This window comes from Leptidea sinapis, chromosome 10 (assembly GCF_905404315.1).
Source record: "Leptidea sinapis chromosome 10, ilLepSina1.1, whole genome shotgun sequence".
Classification (NCBI taxonomy): Eukaryota; Metazoa; Arthropoda; class Insecta; order Lepidoptera; family Pieridae; genus Leptidea; species Leptidea sinapis.
The window spans coordinates 13,671,907-13,694,198 of record NC_066274.1 but is presented as its reverse complement, the minus strand read 5'-3'; the positions used below and the strand labels follow the sequence as shown (position 1 = coordinate 13,694,198).

At 37.7% G+C, this 22,292-nt stretch overlaps 1 protein-coding gene across 2 annotated transcripts; it reads right to left on the bottom strand.

The window, feature by feature from the left end:
* Positions 1-386: 386 nt before the first annotated feature.
* Positions 387-21,580, bottom strand: LOC126966337 (phospholipid scramblase 2). 2 transcript variants are annotated; one of them, XM_050810328.1, is made up of 6 exons: positions 21,437-21,580; positions 20,080-20,398; positions 10,231-10,496; positions 8,127-8,351; positions 3,103-3,264; positions 387-500 (listed from the first exon to the last, which is right to left on the bottom strand). In XM_050810328.1, exons 2-6 carry the CDS (start codon positions 20,390-20,392, stop codon positions 441-443), a joined length of 1,026 nt encoding a protein of 341 aa, XP_050666285.1. In that variant the 5' UTR covers positions 20,393-20,398; positions 21,437-21,580; the 3' UTR covers positions 387-440. The 2 variants fall into 2 exon arrangements, with proteins under 2 accessions (XP_050666285.1, XP_050666284.1); XM_050810327.1 differs by having other exon boundaries at positions 21,352-21,487.
* Positions 21,581-22,292: the final 712 nt, after the last annotated feature.

Here is a 22,292-nt window from a genome sequence, read left to right as displayed (position 1 = left end):
CCTACAGTTTAATCCCAAATATTTTTAATTTGACAGTACTCCAACAACAGTTTTTTTCAATGAACTAGAAAACTTTAATACACTCATTTGAATGCTGCGTCAAAAAATGCGGCTGACAGTATACGGGATTGCGTTCCATTTTAAATAGTAACCAGTATAACTGGCTATAAAGGAACGGCTTCACAGTATATTAAATTGACGGCACACTGTACAGTGGTCGCAGTGCATATCGGAACATACCCCTAGTGTCCATCTCCTATCTACGCACGATAATGACTGATTTTGACTTATTGTAACAATCTGACAATTGGACTACTTGTTTTGCGATAACGAAACGAAATTGCAGTCAAAGGTGACCTTTTATAATAGGTACAAGCAATACTAAATGAGAGATTCAACGTCATATTAATAATAAAAGATTTTGAAATAATTTTATAAGTTCACAACATTCCGGGCCCATCGCTTTCCACGTTTCCAGACTTTTCGAAGAACATGAAATCCTGGAAATTAAACATTACAATTATTAGAAAATATGTGTTTGTACCAGAGTATACAAGTAAGAAGTGAAACTTCTTTAAAATACATACCAGTTTTCTATAATTTACAACTTCACAGATATTGGATTATATAAGGCTTAAGAAAAATATAGTATTAAATTAAAACTATTTTATTATTATAGACATGCATACAAATAACTCCTTGTATTTTATCATTTTCAAACTATTATACTATTCTTTGCGTCCCTATACTGAACTTTGAAGATGACGCGTAACCGAAAATCGTGACGACATAGCAATAAAATTTCTCTCTTAAGAGAAATCGATAAGTCGATAAATAATTTACACTTGAACGACTAGGCTATATGAAATATTTAAGAATAGTGATTCTTAAATTCGTTCGTTACATTTAAATCAATCTTAGGGTTTATCAATTGAAATAAACTCAGGTCGATTTAACACTAGGTACATCAGATTATTAGGACAAATGAAATACGAAAAGTGGTCATCACCAGACTTAGCATCAATTTCAACGATTTATCGCCGTTTCCACAGATTTAATTGTCCTCTTGTCAGTAAGAGGGTCCAAGCAGTCAAAGATGTGCTTCTACGCGAGAAAACTGTTATCTGCAAGTTCACGCTTGTGGGAACACTCGAGTAACGGCTATGGAAGCCCGAAATAATAATAATATTGACACTCTTACACAAATATTCTTGCCCCAAACTAGGTATTGCCTGCACTACGGGTGGCATAAAAGGAATTTATTTTCTCAAAATTGATTCCTTTAGAATTCTTTTTGATGTCATTTCTAATAACTACTAGATACTACTACCGCTTCGGAAACAAATGGCGCTCTGAGAGAGAAGAAGCGCCGTAAGAAACTCTCCCATCGTGTAAGATTACGATATGTTTAATACGATATAACTAATTAAACATACATCCATTACTCGGAAAAAATATTCATCATATAATCCATATTCATCATATAAATGTTTGCACCTATCGGAATTCGAACGCGGGACTTCTAGCTAAGTGAGTAGGCCACTGGGCGAAACTACTGACTACGATCCATATATCGTCAAATATTTGCCATTTTCGTGGGAAATTTTTTGACATTGTTTTTTTTTTATCTCATAAATGTGTTTAGTAATGGTAAATGAACGTAATGTTGTGCGAGGAGTGCAAGTAAGCGAGCGTACAGTTCACAGAATATTTAAATAAACGGCGATAGGTTCGTATGAACGTGGCAAAGCTTCTAAAGTAGAAAGACGCCATCATGTCCAACGGTTAAACCTTTGGGATTGGACGGGTATGTTTCACCAATGAGTGCAGGGTAGTTTTAAACCAGATCGTAGCAAGACAGCGAAACGAAAAATTTAAAGTAATGTCGTTGCTGGGTATTAGCGAGACTAACGAACATACATACATGGATGTCTAACTGCAGAGATTTCTTAGGGTGTTGATTGAGCGATAACTAACATAATAATAATGCATCTGTCACGATTGGGTGTTAAAAGTATTTCTATGGAATTTTCGATGAAATAAATTTTCTGATGGGCACCTTTTTTTATAAGAGTAACCGCCAGTTGCACAAAACATCGTTTAAGTTAATATTTCATTAAATATAATAATGTCACTTTCTTTTTCTTTTTGACAGTCAAAGATAGCATGTGATATCGTTATATGCTTCGTTAAGCATTAACTTTAAATATGCTTTCTGCAACTGGCGGTAAGGGACGAGACGAGCAGGACGTTCAGCTCATGGTAATTGAGACGCCCTGCCCATGACAATGCTCAGGATTCTTGAAAAACCCAAAAACTCAAAGCGCCACTACAATTGCGCTCGTCACCTTGAGACATAAGATGTTAGTCTCATTTGCCCAGTAATTTCACTTGCTACGGCGCTCTTCAGACCAAAACACAGTAATGCTTACACATTACTGCTTCACGGCAGAAATAGGCGCCGTTGTGGTACGGATAATCTAGCCGGCATCCTGCGCGAAGGAGCCTCCCACTGGTAAATACGCGATGAAAAAATATTATTTGTACTTATTTACCGGGTTTTGTTCGTGCACAAACCAATACATTATGAGGAAATGTCAACTTAATAATACAAATCACTTTACTAAAGATTCCACTTGTATTTTCCTGTTTGCTTCAAAATCTTGAATATATTGTCAGAAAAATAGCAGACTAAGTCTAAATAATTAATACTTCTTGTAAGCCCGACGCTTATCCGCTATGAAAGCTAATAATTTTGGTAAAAAGTCTAAATATTCATCGTATATCTATCGTAGGTATATGTTCAAAGCCGTGATATTACAATTTCAATAGTGATATTATAATAAAACGGCAGATAATTTATAATTCTAAATAGAGCCTCTTGTCAACACATGATAACAGGCCAGATTTATTACTTTAGTGTGCGTGACAAGCTACGTCTTACACTCGCAATACGTATGTCACTTTGATTTAGTGTGCGTGTGTTGCTGAAAATAGAGGTTATCAGTTCGCCACAATTTTTTGGTCGTGTTCACAGCTGCCACAGTCTAGACTCTAGACATATACATTATCTAAGTTTGTCATCATTACAATCATACTTACAATCAAAAAGCATGCTCCCAATAAAACTGCTTTAATCCTAACATCGAGATCCATTGGAAAACTGATTCCGAAATAATCAGAATCCGTGAAAGCCTCTCGTGCCAAGCCGGACCACTGTTTAGTGATTTTGCCGACCTTCGTTTCTCCATCTTTTGAATATACCTATGAGACAAGAAGAAATAAGTTAGAAGTCTTTGTCAATTGCATTCAAACTCAAATAATTTTATTCAAAATGATTATAAGATCTTTCGAAAAACCCTTTTTTTAATTTAATTCCAATATATTATGTAATATCGTACAATAACTTTTAACTTTTTTATTTAATTGCCCGAGGCCGGTCGCACCATTCCCAATCTGTGGTATCATTAAGAAAGTCATTTATGTTATAGTAACCTTTACCACACAAACTTTTTTAACGATTATTTTGAAGTTCGTAATAAATTGCTGGTACGTTCTAGTAAACAAACCTTATTTTTACTCTATGGGAAATGTTTGAAACTGAATAGCTTTTGAACCAAACCACCTTGAAACCCAAACTCCAATATTTTATAGTTTTCTCATCAAGACCTTCCCAACGATATATGGTGTTCATGCTCTGTACCTATTGTTGTTGCTGAGGAAAGTAATTTTCAGCGGAGTTTCTTTTATGACCATAAGGGACGAGATGAGCAGCACGATCAGCTAATGGTAATTAATATGCCCTGCCGTTACAATGCAGTGCCGCTCAGGTTTCTTGAAAAATACCCAAAAATTCTGAGCGGCACTACAATAATTGCGCTCGTCACCTTGAGACATAAGATGTTAAGTTTCATGTGCCCAGTAATTTCACTAGCTACGGCGCCCTTCAGACCGAAACACGGTAATGTTTACACGTTACTGCTTCACGGCAGAAATTGGCGCCGTTGTGGTACCCATAATCTAGCCGGCTTCCTGTGCAAAGAAACCTCTCACTGGTAATAATTATGATCCAAATATAGCTTAAAATAAAATCTGCGATACTTATATCATATTTAAATCATGTAAGTAATAGAATTAATTACATCTTGTAGGTATATAATAAAACCAGTAAACGATATCAAATCCTTATTTCATAACTATAGCGCGTTATCATATCAAGTAAACAGAACGATATCATAACAATCATTAAGAAAATAGCTTGATTAAAATGATAATTATATTTTTTTAGCTCTTCAATAGGTTTAAAATATACAGGAAAAATAAATACCTGTGTACAATCAGTTTAAAAATTTACCAACCAGTATAGACAAATTCGTGATGTTGGATGAATGCCAATCTCAATATTACGTTTAGAATCTAAAATTATTTCTCTCTAAAATATGAAATATGCAAGTTATATCTGTGCTTGCATCGCAGAATATGTTACATCTGTTTTCTATTACATGCAAAGAACAATATGAGATTTAAGACCTTAGAGTTGAACAAGACAGACAAGATTTATCAACGATACGTCACTCGAACTGTTGGTTCAGTGGAAGAGCGCTCGCACGGAACGCCAGAAGTGGCAGGCTCGTATCCCGCATCCTTCATTGTCATCGTTTTGTTTTCAAATTTTATTTGTTTAATTAATCCCAGAAGTGAGGGTTATCACTTTAAAAATAACAAATTGCGAAGAACAATAATTGTTGTGTATGTTGTCAGCTTGACATTTTTGTCGAATTCATTTGGGATTTTTCCATGGTACAGAAACAGATGATGCGAGATAACTACTAGACTACCTACATGACCTGCGTAATAGCAGCTGCAATTGCGATTTTTCTATGGTACAGAAACAGATGATGCGAGATAACTACGTACTAGACCTGCTTAATAGCAGCTGCAATTGAGATTTTTCTGTGGTACAGAAACAGATGATGCGAGATAACTACGTACTAGACCTGCTTAATAGCAGCTGCAATTGAGATTTTTCTATGGTACAGAAACAGATGATGCGAGATAACTACGTACAAGACCTGCTTAATAGCAGCTGCAATTGAGATTTTTCTGTGGTACAGAAACAGATGATGCGAGATAACTACGTACTAGACCTGCTTAATAGCAGCTGCAATTGAGATTTTTCTATGGTACAGAAACAGATGATGCGAGATAACTACGTACAAGACCTGCTCAATAGCAGCTGCAATTGACATTTTTCCATGGTACAAAAACAGATGAAGCAAGATAACTGCGTACATGACCTGCTTAATAACAGCTGCAATTGAGATTTTTCCATGGTACAGAAACAGATGATGCGAGATAACTACTAGACTACCTACATGACCTGCTTAATAGCAGCTGCAATTGCGATTTTTCTATGGTACAGAAACAGATGATGCGAGATAACTACGTACTAGACCTGCTTAATAGCAGCTGCAATTGAGATTTTTCTGTGGTACAGAAACAGATGAGGCGAGATAACTACGTACTAGACCTGCTTAATAGCAGCTGCAATTGAGATTTTTCTATGGTACAAAAACAGATGAAGCAAGATAACTGCGTACATGACCTGCTTAATAACAGCTGCAATTGAGATTTTTCTATGGTACAGAAACAGATGATGCGAGATAACTACCTACATGACCTGCTCAATAGCAGCTGCAATTGAGATTTTTCCATGGTACAGAAACAGATGAAGCAAGATAACTGCGTACATGACCTGCTTAATAACAGCTGCAATTGAGATTTTTCTATGGTACAGAAACAGATGATGCGAGATAACTACCTACATGACCTGCTCAATAGCAGCTGCAATTGAGATTTTTCCATGGTACAGAAACAGATGAAGCAAGATAACTGCGTACATGACCTGCTTAATAACAGCTGCAATTGAGATTTTTCCATGGTACAGAAACAGATGATGCGAGATAACTACTAGACTACCTACATGACCTGCTTAATAGCAGCTGCAATTGCGATTTTTCTATGGTACAGAAACAGATGATGCGAGATAACTACGTACTAGACCTGCTTAATAGCAGCTGCAATTGAGATTTTTCTGTGGTACAGAAACAGATGATGCGAGATAACTACGTACTAGACCTGCTTAATAGCAGCTGCAATTGAGATTTTTCTATGGTACAAAAACAGATGAAGCAAGATAACTGCGTACATGACCTGCTTAATAACAGCTGCAATTGAGATTTTTCTATGGTACAGAAACAGATGATGCGAGATAACTACCTACATGACCTGCTCAATAGCAGCTGCAATTGAGATTTTTCCATGGTACAGAAACAGATGAAGCAAGATAACTGCGTACATGACCTGCTTAATAGCAGCTGCAATTGAGATTTTTCTATGGTACAGAAACAGATGATGCGAGATAACTACGTACAAGACCTGCTTAATAGCAGCTGTAATTGAGATTTTTCTGTGGTACAGAAACAGATGATGCGAGATAACTACGTACTAGACCTGCTTAATAGCAGCTGCAATTGAGATGTTTCTATGGTACAGAAACAGATGATGCGAGATAACTACGTACAAGACCTGCTTAATAGCAGCTGCAATTGAGATTTTTCTGTGGTACAGAAACAGATGATGCGAGATAACTGCGTACTAGACCTGCTTAATAGCAGCTGCAATTGAGATTTTTCTATGGTACAGAAACAGATGATGCGAGATAACTACGTACTAGACCTGCTTAATAGCAGCTGCAATTGAGATTTTTCTATGGTACAGAAACAGATGATGCGAGATAACTACGTACTAGACCTGCTTAATAGCAGTTGCAATTGAGATTATTCTATGGTACAGAAACAGATGATGCGAGATAACTACGTACTAGACCTGCTTAATAGCAGCTGCAATTGAGATTTTTCTGTGGTACAGAAACAGATGAGGCGAGATAACTACGTACTAGACCTGCTTAATAGCAGCTGCAATTGAGATTTTTCTATGGTACAAAAACAGATGAAGCAAGATAACTGCGTACATGACCTGCTTAATAACAGCTGCAATTGAGATTTTTCTATGGTACAGAAACAGATGATGCGAGATAACTACCTACATGACCTGCTCAATAGCAGCTGCAATTGAGATTTTTCCATGGTACAGAAACAGATGAAGCAAGATAACTGCGTACATGACCTGCTTAATAACAGCTGCAATTGAGATTTTTCTATGGTACAGAAACAGATGATGCGAGATAACTACCTACATGACCTGCTCAATAGCAGCTGCAATTGAGATTTTTCCATGGTACAGAAACAGATGAAGCAAGATAACTGCGTACATGACCTGCTTAATAACAGCTGCAATTGAGATTTTTCCATGGTACAGAAACAGATGATGCGAGATAACTACGTACTAGACCTGCTTAATAGCAGCTGCAATTGAGATTTTTCTATGGTACAGAAACAGATGATGCGAGATAACTACGTACTAGACCTGCTTAATAGCAGCTGCAATTGAGATTTTTCTATGGTACAGAAACAGATGATGCGAGATAACTACGTACTAGACCTGCTTAATAGCAGTTGCAATTGAGATTATTCTATGGTACAGACAGTAACTACATGGCCTGCTATTAAGCACGAGCGTACCGAGTAATAAGTTACAGAGTTCCGCATATTAAAAGCAAATCTTATAACGATTTGGATCGAGTGTCTTATGTTATTCGAGAAGCTTTTGAATCCTTTCTATTCCATATTTATATAATAATACTATTGAGTCACAAAAACAGGTTTTTACTTTTAAAATGCACTTGGGTCATGGTATATTTTTTATTTATATTAACACATTTTTATACAAATTATCTTGCCCCAAACTAGGCATAGCCTGTACTATGGGTACAAAGTACAAAAAATATTGATAGCGATATTAAACATACATAAATAAAAATAAATATCCATGACTCTACTAATAAATGTTTGCCTACCGGGATGCGAACCAGGGACATCCCGCTCAGTAGCTAGGGTCACTAAGCACTAGGCAATATTGGTCGTCAAATATAAATATGATAGAATCTCACTATCAATAGACAATAGAGCATGAACAGGCAACAGCTTCTAGAGATAGATACTCACATTAAACTCCACTTCACCACATATAGAGAACGTGCACACCGGTCCTTTGATCCTCAGCACAACTTCGCCGGTGGCGTTCTTTATGACATAGCATGGCTTGCAGATGGACCACTCCTGCTCGATGGAGCCCACCACGGTACCAGGCGGTGCCGTCACCTCCATGCTCTGGAGCCAACACGGACACCAGCACGAATCACAGGCCAGGGGACGGTGTAGGTGAATTACCTGCCGATTATTATATTTCCTAAGAATATTATAGAGAACACTAGCTGAACCAGCAAACGTTGTATTGCTATATAAAGTATTTAAAAACAATTGGGGTGTATTAAGTAGATGCAACCACTTCTCAGACCAACCAAATTTATCATACTACAATTATTGTAAGTATTGGTCCATTGCCATCTTGCAACCCTATAGCGGATTTGTGGATGGAACAGAATAATATTAAAATCGCGATACAAAAGTAACTGTTGATCGTAGATGGGTGAAAATTTGAAGTTGTATGTATTTTTTAATGCTGACTCATAATCAAACAAATTTAAAAAAAATGTCATAAAATTAAAAAAAATATCGTGTGGACCACCCTTAACATTTAGGGGGATGAAAAATAGATGTTGTCCGATTCTCAGACCTACCCAATATGCACTCATAATTTCATAAGAATCGGTCAAGCCGTTTCGGAGGAGTTCGGTCCCGCACACCGTGACACGAAAATTTTATATATTAGATTAGGGATGGAGTTAGTGCTCGGCCGACGGTGAGCACTGACGTCGGTCAAGCGTAGCTATAACAATGAAAACATAATATGAACGCGTACAGTCTACCGCTGAATTGCTACACGCTTACAGTAACGTCTCGCCGAAGAGAATGGTCGGCCGAGCTTATATCGGTCCGCTGACACGCAATGGTGATAAATAAGTGCATTCAATTCAGTGCGACGCTGACCGAGCAACCGACCGTACGCGCGTGCATCGTAATCAAAAATCGTAAAGAAAAATTTAGGTTCCGGCAATTTCGTATATATTGTTCAAATTTCTCCTTCAATTAGGCGCTCTATAATAATTGGGTAACATGATATCATCTCTGAAATTAATTGCGTAATCGTTTGCGTAAGTAGTACGCACATATTAAAGAGGTTAAAAATGAATATATTTCTATATATTTCTTCGCAATTGTACACGCGCTATCAAGTTTGCCGTCAGCTGAGCACTAAACGCAACATGATCAGTGTGTACGGGTACGCGCCACGCTCGTCCGACGTTTAGCACTCACCGTCGATCGAGCACTAAATCCAGCCTAGATGTTGTAGAGTTATAGAGGAAAAAAAAGGATTTGTTAAGCTAGCGAACAATTGACAATGTCGGAGTTATGGATATGGATATATTTATTCCAGCTTCAAGCAAATTTATAGTAAAATAACGACCCAATTTAACGCGAAAAATTTTGTTCCAACGATGTTAACATGGACAAAGGTCATCTTTGAACCAGTGACCCAAACGCTTGCCAAGCCAGTGTGGTTCAGATTCTCTTTGTTAAAAAATACGAAAATATTAAAATAATAATGTGCCTCCTTAAAAAGGATAGGTCTGGAACTCTAGAAGATGTGCAAGTACTGTCATCGACCTGTCGAAGAGGACTCTTTACCATCCCAAAGAAGAAATCAACGGACTTGCTTTGGATATAAATGGAAGCCAGCATAAAGATCAATCGATTAAGGTACAAGTCTTAAAATGAGAAATGAACCCAGGGATTACGAAAAAAAGGCATAATCGTCGTTTAGTTTATAGAGAAGTAAAAGGCATTTATTTTCTCATAATTGATTCCTTTAGAATTATTTTTGATGTCGTTTATAATGTACTAGACACCACTACAGCTTCGGAAACAAGTGGCGCTCTGAGAGAGAAAAAACGGCTCAAAAAACTCTCCCAGCAAGTTTTTGTACTCTTTTTAATCAAATATACAATATTGTACTGTTATTGTTATAAAAAAGCTGTGGAGAATAGGATATACGACAGAGCCATTTTTTAACAGTGGCTGGGACTTTATTATAAAAGTGTATACATATACCCTTAAAGCTATTATGTATCTTATAAGCGAAACTCACCTCATTACGGTAATTATCCAATATCTTCATATCGAAGGGACGCATTGGTCCGCAGCAGTTTCTCGTGCAACAATCATTATCTTCTACGGCGTAATACACCTTCTGCCCGAGTGCATTCTTAACTGTATACTTATTATTAGTTTCGAAGCCGACAAAAGCCTCCAACAGTTCTACTTTCTGGCGGATAAGGAGCTGATCAATCATAGAAAGGTATTCTAAGCCGGGTGGGCAGTTGCTGAGTCCTTGTGGAATATTCATCCAGCCACCTAGAATAATAATTAATCTGCTTATAAATAGCAATGAATGCCGAATTCTGACATGAAACTGATGATCAGTCTCTGACGAGAAGCACAAGAAATAAGGTCAAGTGTGATCCGCCTAGTCGACGAGTGTCAGCGACGAGGTTTAGGCTGAGATCTATAGAGTAAGTTCGCTCTTATGTAACGTAAAGCAACGTAAAGTATGACTAAGCTTAGTGAAATAAAAGGCGAACTTTACTTTTGCATTGGTCTGTCTTAGCTTAAGCTTAGTATAATTTTGAGCTTAAAAATAACTATAAAAACGAAATCAAAGATTATGCTAAGCTTACACTCAGCTGAGTTTTACGCAAGTAAAGTCTGAGCAAAGTCTAAGTACGCTCTATAGATCTCAGGCTTAGGTTCCCTAAGCATATTATAAACGCTGCCGAAACTTGCAACCCACATACCTTTCAAACTACAATAAAATATAGAAAAACTATTGTGTCTAGACGAAAATAATTATTCACAGTAACATAATATAGAAAGAGTTGACTGACCGAATTACATTTAGATAAAAATAATCATTACTGGAATACACATACTGGAATTGCTAACCATAGTAACAATATGTTGCGATAATGTCTGCATTAATTTATATCTTTTGAGGTTAAACTTGAGAAATCAAATTTATTTTAAAGATAGATGCTCAACTACTTCAGATTTATCATCCTATAGGCCTGGTCGAAAAATTGCAATTTTAAATGCACGCGTACGACGGCAATAGAAAGCAAACAAACGAAAGAGAAGAGCTTGTAATAAGGCGATAAATGAGATGGAAGACCTTTTGCTGGATTTCGTATGCCGTTGTCCCTCTGTGGATAAGGCTTAAGGGTTTAAAACTTTTTGATACGGTTCATAATTCTCCTGTGTAACATGATGATAGCGCTATGAGTATATGCAGATTATATAATAGTGAAGCTAGTGGAATGACATTGATACCTCAGCTACAAAGTGTTGGAAAAACAGTAAGTTTGATTAACTCTACAAATTGACACCAAGTTTGGATTTTTATCGACCACCAGGCCGAAATAAAACCCAAAAAAGCAAGTGCCACGTGGCCACGAGGTACTTGATTTTGAAGATTTAGAGTAAAGGTGATCAATTGGGAAGCTGCACGGAATCAAGGGAAGAAGAGCGACACTTCAACTGCGGCGATCGGATATATAGTTTTTAAATTATATACTATTGAAAAATCGCATCATTTTCAAAAAATTCTATCTCGGAAACAAAAGCAACGTCATATATTTTTGATTTTCTCTTAGTTGTATAACCGAAAAAAATCCCAAAAATTTTTGTCGTAAAATAAATAATATAGGAATTTTTTAATTTTTCCAAAATTTTTTTAAAGCAATATTCTCACTTTATTTAAATCCCTTTTCCAAAAAGAAAAATTACATAATATTTATTCATAATTGGATGTAAGGATAAGGAAGAGATGAAGTAGGTGAGGGAAAGTATTGGAAGGGAAGGAGGGGTATTGTTAGTGGAAGAAATTAAAAACAAGGACCCACAAAACATTCTAAGGGGTGTCATGGCCATAAACACGGATGCGGAAATCTTGGAGGCCATCAGGACCCAGAACTCCAAGCTTCTTGAAGTCACGGTGGAGGAAGAAAATAGAATGAATGTGTTATTTAGGAGAAAGACCAGGAACCCACTAACAAGCCACGTAGTGCTACGGGTCTCTCCATTTATATGGAAAAGAATGACGGAGGCAGGAGCAGCCCACATTGATTTACAGAGGGGTCAGAGTAGATGATCACTCACCTCTCGCACAGTGCACAAAATGCCTGGGTTACGGACACACGAAGAGGTTCTGCTCTAACCTGGATAATATTTGTAGTCACTGTGGAGGCAGGCACCTGCGGTATGAGTGTGAGAGCTGGCGCAACGGGCAAGTGTCAAACTGTCCGAACTACCAAATTGCCAAAATGGAGAAGGCCGACCACAACGCATTTAGTGCTGAGTGTCCAGTAAGGATAAAGTGGGAAGCATTGGCGAGATCATCGGTAGCGTATTGCTAAGGTGATCTCAGGTGAGGATGTACAACAAACTAGGGACACTAATCATGCGATCCCCGGGTATCACGTTATCCAGGCAAACCTACAGAGGAGTGCCACGGCTGAACTGGTCATGGCTGCTAGTAAGACCAAAACAGCTTTTGCCATGCTCCAGGAGCCCTATATTGGTCGAGGTTGGGAAATGAGGACCTACCCGGGAGTGAGAGTGGTGCAATGTTGCAAAAGGGATGAAAGGGTTATTAAGGCTACCATCGCACTATTTGATTCATCGATTGACATCACCCAGTACCCACACCTGACAACAGAAAATGTAGTGGTCGCAAAATTGAGAACTAGCACCTGGGAAATTGGGGTGGTGGCAGTATACTTAGAAAAGGACGAACGCCTGGATCCCTACTTCGATCAAATAAGGAGTGCAGTGCAGGGTTTGGGAAACGGACGCGTGATACTCGGCGGAGATGTAAATGCGTGGAACTTGGGGTGGGGGAGTAGAGACGTGGTCTTATCCACGAGAGGAGGATGTTGCAGGCCTCTTAGGCGAATCGTACATGCATATATTAAACTGTGGAGACGAGCCCACACCTTGTGGTTGAAGATTTAGTAGCCATATGGACATCGCAACATGTTCGGCGGACATGATCGACAAAATTTAAAATTGGGGAGTTTCGGACGATGTAACTACAGAGTGCAAAAGTCAGAAGGAGTAGACATAAAAAGAACAACCCGAATTTTCAATACTAGGAAAGCGAATTGGGGTGTATTTAATATTAAATTGACCCAAATTTAGCAAAGTAATAGCATTAATAAACTGAAAATTGACGACATTAAAAGCGTAGAAACAGTAGAAAATACCATAGAAAAATATACAAATTGCACATCTGAAGTCTGTCAGGATATTATGCCAAAAATAAAAAATAAAAAACAATTAGGGTTGCCCTGGTGGACCGACGAACTTACTAAACTAAAAAAAGTCCTAACCAAGAAACGCAGAATTAGGAATGGTTGTCCTGCCCGCCGAACATGGGTCGCTGAGCAATATCTTGAGGCCAAAGAGAGACGCTCTCTTTCGCAAGAGGTACGGAATGCACACACCAGCTGGAAAAATTTTTGCTGTAAGCAAGAGAAAGAAAGCATGTGGGATGGAGTGTACAGGGTGATAAAACGGACCACACATAGGAAAGAGGACGCACCGCTTGTACACCGGGGTAAGATCTGGACGGAGAGTCTGCCAGAATGCTGGCAGATACCTTCTATCCTGCTGATGACATTGGGGAAGATACGGTCGACCACCAAAGAGTGACAGAAGAAGCTGAAAGAGTGACCAAGAGCGCGCATAATGAATTAAACGACCCTCCATTCACAGTGGAGGAATTAAGGTTGTCTGCTGATAGCTTCAACCAAAAAAGGCACCAGGAGTGGAGGACGGGTTCACAGCGGACATCTGAAAGGCAGCTACCACCTTGGACATTGACTTATATGGACGTGGCCTTGATAAATGCCTACAGTTAGCCTACTATCCCAAGGTATGGAAGATAGCGATTGTGGTAGCCCTGCGTAAACTTGGCAAGGATAGTTACACCCGAAATCATATAGCACGATCGGTTTATTACCAGTTTTGGGAAAGATTTTTGAGAAGATGGTTGTTCATGGCATGTCCTGCCAAAAATGAGCACCCGGCAGTATATGTTCATGCCGCAGCGCGGCCCCGAGGACTCTCTGTATGACATGATACAATATATTAAAAAAGAGCGCGCTAACAAGAAGACAGTTTTGGTTATATCTCTGGACATGGAGGGAGCATTTGATGGTGCGTGGTGGCCTGCAATTCGGTACCGGCTGGCGGAGCTCAAGTGCCCAGTCAACCTTAGGCGTTTGGTGGACAGCTATCTCTCGGAAAGGAGGGTGCTGGTGAGGTACGCAGGGTCAGAATGGATGAAGAAGACTGATGCAAGGGTCTGTAGGGGGACCAACTTTCTGGAATGTGCTGTTGGATCCACTGTTGAAAGAATTGGAGAGAAAGAACGTTCACTGCCAGGTGTTTGCTGATGATGTGGTTCTGATTTTCTCCAGTTCACATACAGAAAGTACAGAGAGAGGCAAATGAAGCACTTGAGTCTGTACGCATGTTAAACTGACATTCAATGCCCATGTGACAAATGTGTGCCGCAGAGCATTGAATGTCTATAAACAACTGTCAAGAACTACAAAAGTGCACTGGGGACCGGGACTTGAGATAGTCAGAACCATCTACACGGCGGCAGTTGAACCGATAGTATTGTATGCGGCGAGTGCATGGGGTCCAGCCGCTAAGAAGATGGGTCTAAGGAGAAAGTTGGATGCAAAGCAGAGGGGTTTAGTCCAGAAGTGTGTCAAGGCGTACGGGACCGTATCGCTTAACCTCAGAATCCAGGAAGTGGCCTCTCTTTATGAAATAAAGAAGGGTCATTCTCGTCTGGTGATCGGGTCCCGGGAGGTGGAGAGACCTGTGCCCTTTGTTGAATTGCCACATCCAGCAGATCAGTTGAGGCTGACATTCCAATGTCTGGAGGATGCTGCAGAAATACACCAGCATTCGGGACTGAAAATATTCACAGACGGAAGTAAGATCCAAGGGAAAGTTTGAGCCGCATTGTCTCAGTGGGAGAACGGCTCAAAGAAAGTAAAGTTGGGAGTCTTTCTGCAGCGTCTACCAGGTGGAATTGCTGGCACTCTATAAAGCAACTGCGGTAGTTCATAAAAGCAAGGCGGCCTCCGCCAACATCTACAGCGACTCCCGCTCTGCACTGTAAACAGTAGTAGGTGGAGTTTCTCTCCAAACGGCTAGCTCCCCTAGCTCTTCAAACGCAAGAGAATTTGAAAAAGAACAAAATTCGAAACAAAATTATTAAATTATTTTGGGTGAAGGCGCACTCGATACTGGAAAGGAATGAGAGAGCTGACGAGTTGGCGAAGGACGCAGCTTTGCTTTTAAAGACAAAACCCGAGTATGACAAGTACCCTATTTCGTGTGTAAAGAGAGAATTAAGAATGAATACGATAGAAGAATGGGATAGTAGGTATAAAGAAGGAAGTACAGCATCTGTAACCAAATGATTATTTCCTAATTTAATAAAAACTTATAAAATATTAAAGAAAATTAAACTTGACCCAGTGCTTGTGCAACTGTTTACGGGGCATTGGGGATTCTCCCAATTAAACAGATTTAAGCGGAGTGAGAGCCCGTCATGTAATTGTGATCCTAATGTTGATGAAACAGTTGCACACATAATTACAGAATACGGTAGCAGTAGAGCAAAGATAGAGATAGAAATAGGAACAGAAATAAGGCAGGATAATATATGTATAATAATGGAGGACGATAAAATATATTTTTAAGATACTATTAAGTAATTATAGAAAAGGTAATAAATAAAAACAAATCGTTAACTAAGAATAGTATGTACCGGGTAACTGTAAAATTGAATATTATTTGTAATTAATAGAATAAGTTAAATAAGAATATATGTGTGTCGAAATAAGTAGAATAAGAATAAATAAAAAAGGAACTTAAAATAGAATAAGTACCCCACCGTTGTAAAGTGTAAATGTGGATGTATGGAGAAAGACATCGTATGAAGTATGGATGATGAACAGAGAACTGGTTATGAATGAGTCTCTAGAAAAACAAGAGTTTACCCCAGCGTTGGAGGGAACAGTATAGAAAAACAAAAAAGACATAAACCCACCATTACCTACCACAGAGAAACAAGGCGATAAGTGAACGTTGTTACTTGAAATATACTCGAATTGCTTTTTGAATTATGTTTGGGAGCCCTCTTCTGAATCGCTACTCTTTGGAACTGAGATATCGACTTGACCAAACATATATAAACTGGCTTCACGCAAGTTGTATTTAAAATAAAAGGCGTCCAAATGCATAAAACGAATTGGTCGCAAAATTAAGCAATTCCATAACAGACACATAAAGTTCAACTTAAGCGAGATAAAATCCAGTAGGTACAGGTACAAAAACATCGAATTCGATTAAGCCATTATTAACACACCCTTGCACATGGAAAATTTATATGTTACATCAACACATTGCATTGATTCAATGATAAATAATATGTATTTAGATATTACCAATTAAGCACAAACTATATACCCTCCACCACATGTTTATTGTCTATGATTGGATAATAAAACCTTATTTCATCATCCGATATTAACTTCCCATATTTGGAGCTGCAAGATTTAAACACACTTCTATATATTTCACTTATTTTCCTTTTAAATGTTGACGCTTTCAGAGTTTCCACTAGCACATGTTTATCTTTTAAATGCGAAATTCTCTCATATTTTCGCAAAAAATATTTCTGTATTGCGGATTTCTTTTCTTTTTTACTTAATTTGTCGTGATTTATCGTGTCCTCATGTATAATATCATATTGATAGTTTTCAGAATTGTCAACCAAAACTTTCATTATATTAATAATTATATCACCAAAATAAACACTATTTCTTGCGATTCTCACAAAACAGTACTGCTATCAATAGTTGAATACACTAATTAATGCCTATCTATCATCCAACGGCTTTTAAATGTAGTTACTGTAAACATTATTATCTGCGAAAAGTAATTACTTTCGAGTTGCACTAAGGACATTAATAAGAAACAAACAATTTAATAAGACGTTTCATAATATTTAGATAAAGTTAACTCCCTTTAATAATATACCAAGCCAAAGTATGATTATGATGTTAAAACGTACTAAACCAATTAGATTTATGGAAAAATTCAATTTTGATAAAATCTTTCCAGCGGTTGGGATTTGTCTTGAGAAATGCACGCAATTTTAAAACAAAATGTGTCTTTCGCCTTCTATATAATGCGCTGGTTCGCAGATAATTAGAAGCAATCTGATGTGTTTGGAACCCCCATTATTCCACCTATGACAGGCTACTTGAAAAGGTCCAAAAAACTTTTCTCAGGTTTGTGTACAATAATAACTTTGGACACTACCCATTCATGTGTCCTACAGCATTCCTCCTGGGCTGCCTTAGTTACAACTCACTCACTTAAGACCAGGAGAGCGAATGATCAAATAGTCATGGTTTGCAAAATTTATGCTCCGCATCTACATGATCAGCTGGCCAGGCTCTATACCCCAGACAACTATTGCCGATCCCGGAAGCACAGTCTCCTTGCTGTCTCTTTCTGTCGATCAGTTGCACGGGCCAGCTCTCACATTCCGCGCACCTTCACTGCTCTCAATGCGGTGCTGGACACCTTATTCTACACTGCTAGAAGAACAGAATTTGATTCTGGCACACAAATTCGGCTTTCGTGCACACCATGGATCTATAGCACAAATATTCAGAGTGTCGTCACATATAATACAACAAGTTCTGCAAAGGAAAGAATACTGCTCAACCATAATCCTCATGTGGCTTGAGGGCATCTTATATAAACTAAAGCTACAAATGCCACCTGCCTTATACTAAATACAACCTTTACCTGCAAGATATGTCATCAATCTGGCCAATACAATCTGGATTGCCCCAAGGTCCTGTATTCAATCTATGGCAGTGACTTATCTAACCTATGCGAAAGATACTGCAGTCCTCTTCTGTTATAAAGATTAAGACAGATCATCAACAACACTGTAAGAATGCCTGGATAAAAAAGGATTATTACTGAAGAAGTGGAAAATTAGAGCAGGAACAGTCGGTCCAGATAACATTGACACTTAAATCAGAAGACTGCCCACACAGGATTGTATTGACACAACACACATTCAAATATGGGAGATTATTTCCTGGCCAAAAAGGAACAAGAATGAGACATGTCCATTACATGGCATTACCATTTCTATGTAGACAATTAATGTTAAATCTAGAAATAAATTTACAAATTGTATCACAAAACCGGTCAGGGTAAGTATATAACTTCTTCTTCTCCTAAACTTCATTTTTTTATGGAAGATAAATGAGTGCACGGCTCACCTGGTGTTAAGTAATCACCACCACCAACATTCTTTTGCTACCTCAGAGGAATCATAGGAATGTTGCCAGCCTTTTTAGTAAGGTATACACACTTTTTTTGTGGATACCTTTATTCTATTGGCCTGGAAATAGTGCACAAGGAAGCTAATTCCATAGCTTACTAGTATATGGAAGAAAGTTCCTGGCAAACCACACTGTAGACAAACACCACACATCCAGACTGGGGGATGATATCCTAATTTGTTGCGTATCATGTGAAATTTGGAGACAGGAATCAAGTCAAATAGCTCTTTGGAACAGTTCCAGTGACAAATGTGGAAGACATACAATCAGGTATATCTCTATGCAACATCAAGTGATCTAGCCATTCACAGAGCACTCAATTGCCAGAAATTTGATCAGCGCTATTCTACACATGCTACCAGAGATGACAAATATAACAAAATCTCCAATACTACCTGAATAAAGTACTAAAGCATCTAGGTATTTTGGAACACAAAAGTGCATGAAAACCAACCTGATATGAATCTAATTGACGAAAAAAAATTGTAGACCATTACAACAAGCAAAATGAAAATTGTACGCTGATAACTCCGAAAAGCTTCACAGTGGTCAACATGGTCATAGGACTCTATCAGCCATGGTTTGGCCATGGGTGTCTTCTCAAGAAGTAACAATGCTCCACTTTTATCAAAAAGTAAAGAAAAGTACCTTGAACTTTCCAGCAGGTCTACATGTTCTGGTCCCAAGCTTGGCTGGTTATTAACATTTCAAACTTTATAAGAGCTGAAAACTGGCCCTCATCTTGCCCCCACACTTGTCATAATGTCAATAAAGAAATCTCTAGAACATAGGTTCTCAACATAGGCGATAATGCCCCCTTGTGGGCGTTTGAGACTTTCGGCGGGGGGGGCAGTAGAAGACCCAGAGAAAATTAGGGGGCATTGAGATGGTGCAGATGGGGTGTGGGTAGATAAAAAATATAGTCTAAAAAGGCAATAAAATACACTATAATACTCTAGAAAAAAAATATATTCTCAAAGTGGGTGGTGAGCAAAATAAGGTTGAGAAACTATGCTCTAGAACAAGCAGTGACTAAATTTCCCATGGAAACAGTGTGTAAATCCATGTGTGGTGAGACAGATTAAAGGTGTAAGGACAAAAGCAGGTAAAGCATACATATAATTTCAAATAGAATTTTTAGTCACATGGTGTAATTTGCTAAAATCCAAGCCTAAAAGGCAGTAATAATTAATTAATTGATTTCTATATTGATTTAGATTTATTTCAAATATATTTTTGCAATGCATAGATTAGTTTAAATATTTTTTTCTATTAACAATTCCTGAAAACTAAATTTATTAATTCATTTTCTACCACATACTAAATAATCAGAATTCAATTGATCAGTTTATCTTCAAGGACTGCAGTAATTCTTTAAGAATCTCAATGATAGTTGCTCAATTACAAAAAAAAATTAAGCATTATTTTTTTATAAGTTTAGTGTTGGGCAAAGATGATAAAAATTATTGTTATGATCATACCTGGTGCTTGAGCTAATGCTTGAGCTGGTGCAGGCTGATGCATGATTGGAGCAGGATATCCAGGTTGAGGGTGAGGATAACCAGGCTGTGGATGTGGATAGCCTGGAGCATAACCAGGCTGAAATCCTGGGTTCCACCCTGGCTGCATTCCAGGCAATGGTTGAGCTCCAGGTGGCAAAGATGGTGGTGGCCCAGGATAGCCTGGCTGCGGATGCATTGGATAGCTCTCACGTGAATTTCCACCTTCATCTGGTGCAGCATACCCTTGACTGGGAGGAAAGTTGGGACTATATGGAGTCGGCTTATGAGACATAGTGTTCTGAAAAAAATTTTTTATAGGAATTAATAGATAAACAATTAATATTTAACTACATAGCTTTATATAATATATTCAACCACACTAGTTCGTCTAATTCTGTATATAAAAATCACAATACAAAAGTAACTGTTGATTGTAGTTGGGTGAAAATTTACAGTTGTATGTATTTTTTAATGCTGACTCATAATCAAACAAATTTAAAAAAAAATGTCAAAAAAATTAAAGAAAAAAAAATTCGTGTGGACCACTCTTAACATTGAGGGGGATGAAAAATAGATGTTGTCCGATTCTCAGACCTACTCAATATGCACTCAAAATTTCATGAGAATGGGTCAAGCCGTTTTGGAGGAGTTCAAAGTTTAACACCATGACATGAGAATTTTATATATTAGATTTATAAACATTTATAAAAATTTTTTAGACAAATCCAATTTTTAGTTTGTTGTTGTGTTGTGTTTGTGGGTGGTATTTAATGATAAATAAAATGCTTTGTATAGCAATTTTTCAAGGAATGTCTATTTGACCAGCACATTCAAGGCATATGTTTAGTGAGGTGAATGTTGGTCGGGTTAGAAGGGGATCAGATTACAGAGTTCCTGCTGTAATATATATTAACAATTAACTGCAATAATTAAATTCAGTTTTGTGCAATAATATTCATATTATTTATATACCAATACTATAGCCTAAAGTAGTAATTTTAATGTAACCACTTTTTGACTCATTGTATATTTAGAATATAGCACCTTTTTATGTATTAGTATCTAGATTACTTAAATAAAGGATAAATCATTTTTGATGAGATTGCAAGGGCAATCTTATATATACTTCCCTTCTGAATTAACTACGAAAGATTTTTCTAAAAAAAATCTGTTTTAAATAAAAACACATAAATATCCAGTTACTTTAAACTAATCATTAATGAATTATTATGAATCTTAGAATGTACTTACAAAACTATTGGTTGATTATTATATTTCAGAACAATCTAAATTAAAAGTACAAATCGCTTAGTTTACTACTTAGCTTTACCATTACCCTAAAACTATATTGACTTATTGATATAAGTATTTATATTTTCCCTTTTCCAATCTAAATAATTATATGTAATATATTCTGCAACAATTAAAAAAACTTAATTTTGTAAAAACTAAAAACACAGACTACAGAGCAAAGTTGTCACTGTCATTGAGTCACAACAAAGAGAATACGTTCATTCAGGGTGTCACAGAGTGTCACAGAGTATCTTAATTAAAAATTCTTACGCTTGACGCACACCGGAATCAAGTCTGTAGTCTAGATACGATGTCGCTCCATAGTAATTTAGTAGTCCTGTAGTTAATTTGATTTCCATATCAGAATTTTAATAAATTTATGATCACAGCTTTCATAGCAGAAAGATTTTTCCAGAGGCTGTCATAGTTCTGTTAGAGCAAAGAAGTACAATTGTTCATTGACTGGCTGGTATGAATCATGACGTATGTTTGGATTTTTAGAGTGACTGCTGGTTTTTTCTATGTCAAAAGAAAAACAAAAACTATCTTTATATCTGTGATGACTTATGGAAGTACGTGGAAAGTGGCCCAGCTGATGGAGACGCGGTTGCTAAGCGGGGTGATCAACGGGCACGCACCAAGATCTGCCTACCGATAGAGAACTAGTGTAAGGTACGCGTTCGCAAAGCTACGACGGCGTATGCGACCTGGAACAATTTAAAAATCGCTTACGAGGACAAGGGTATCAACAACAGATGCAGACTGATGTCGAGGCTGGTGAGCCTTAAACTTGATATGTTCAATTCGATAACTAAATACGTAACAGAGATACTGCGAGTAGCAATGATATTTAAAAGTATAGATAGGTTACCTAGACAACATTCGGTGTTTGTAATTGA

Excerpts from the sequence above, each read along its gene's own strand:
- LOC126966337 (XM_050810328.1), bottom strand. The coding sequence starts at position 20,392 with ATGTCTCATAAGCCGACTCCATATAGTCCCAACTTTCCTCCCAGTCAA. Across the intron at positions 10,497-20,079 it reads AGCATTAGCTCAAGCACCAG|GTGGCTGGATGAATATTCCA; the intron begins GTATGATCATAA and ends TTATTATTCTAG. Across the intron at positions 3,265-8,126 it reads GTGGTGAAGTGGAGTTTAAT|GTATATTCAAAAGATGGAGA; the intron begins GTGAGTATCTAT and ends CTTGTCTCATAG.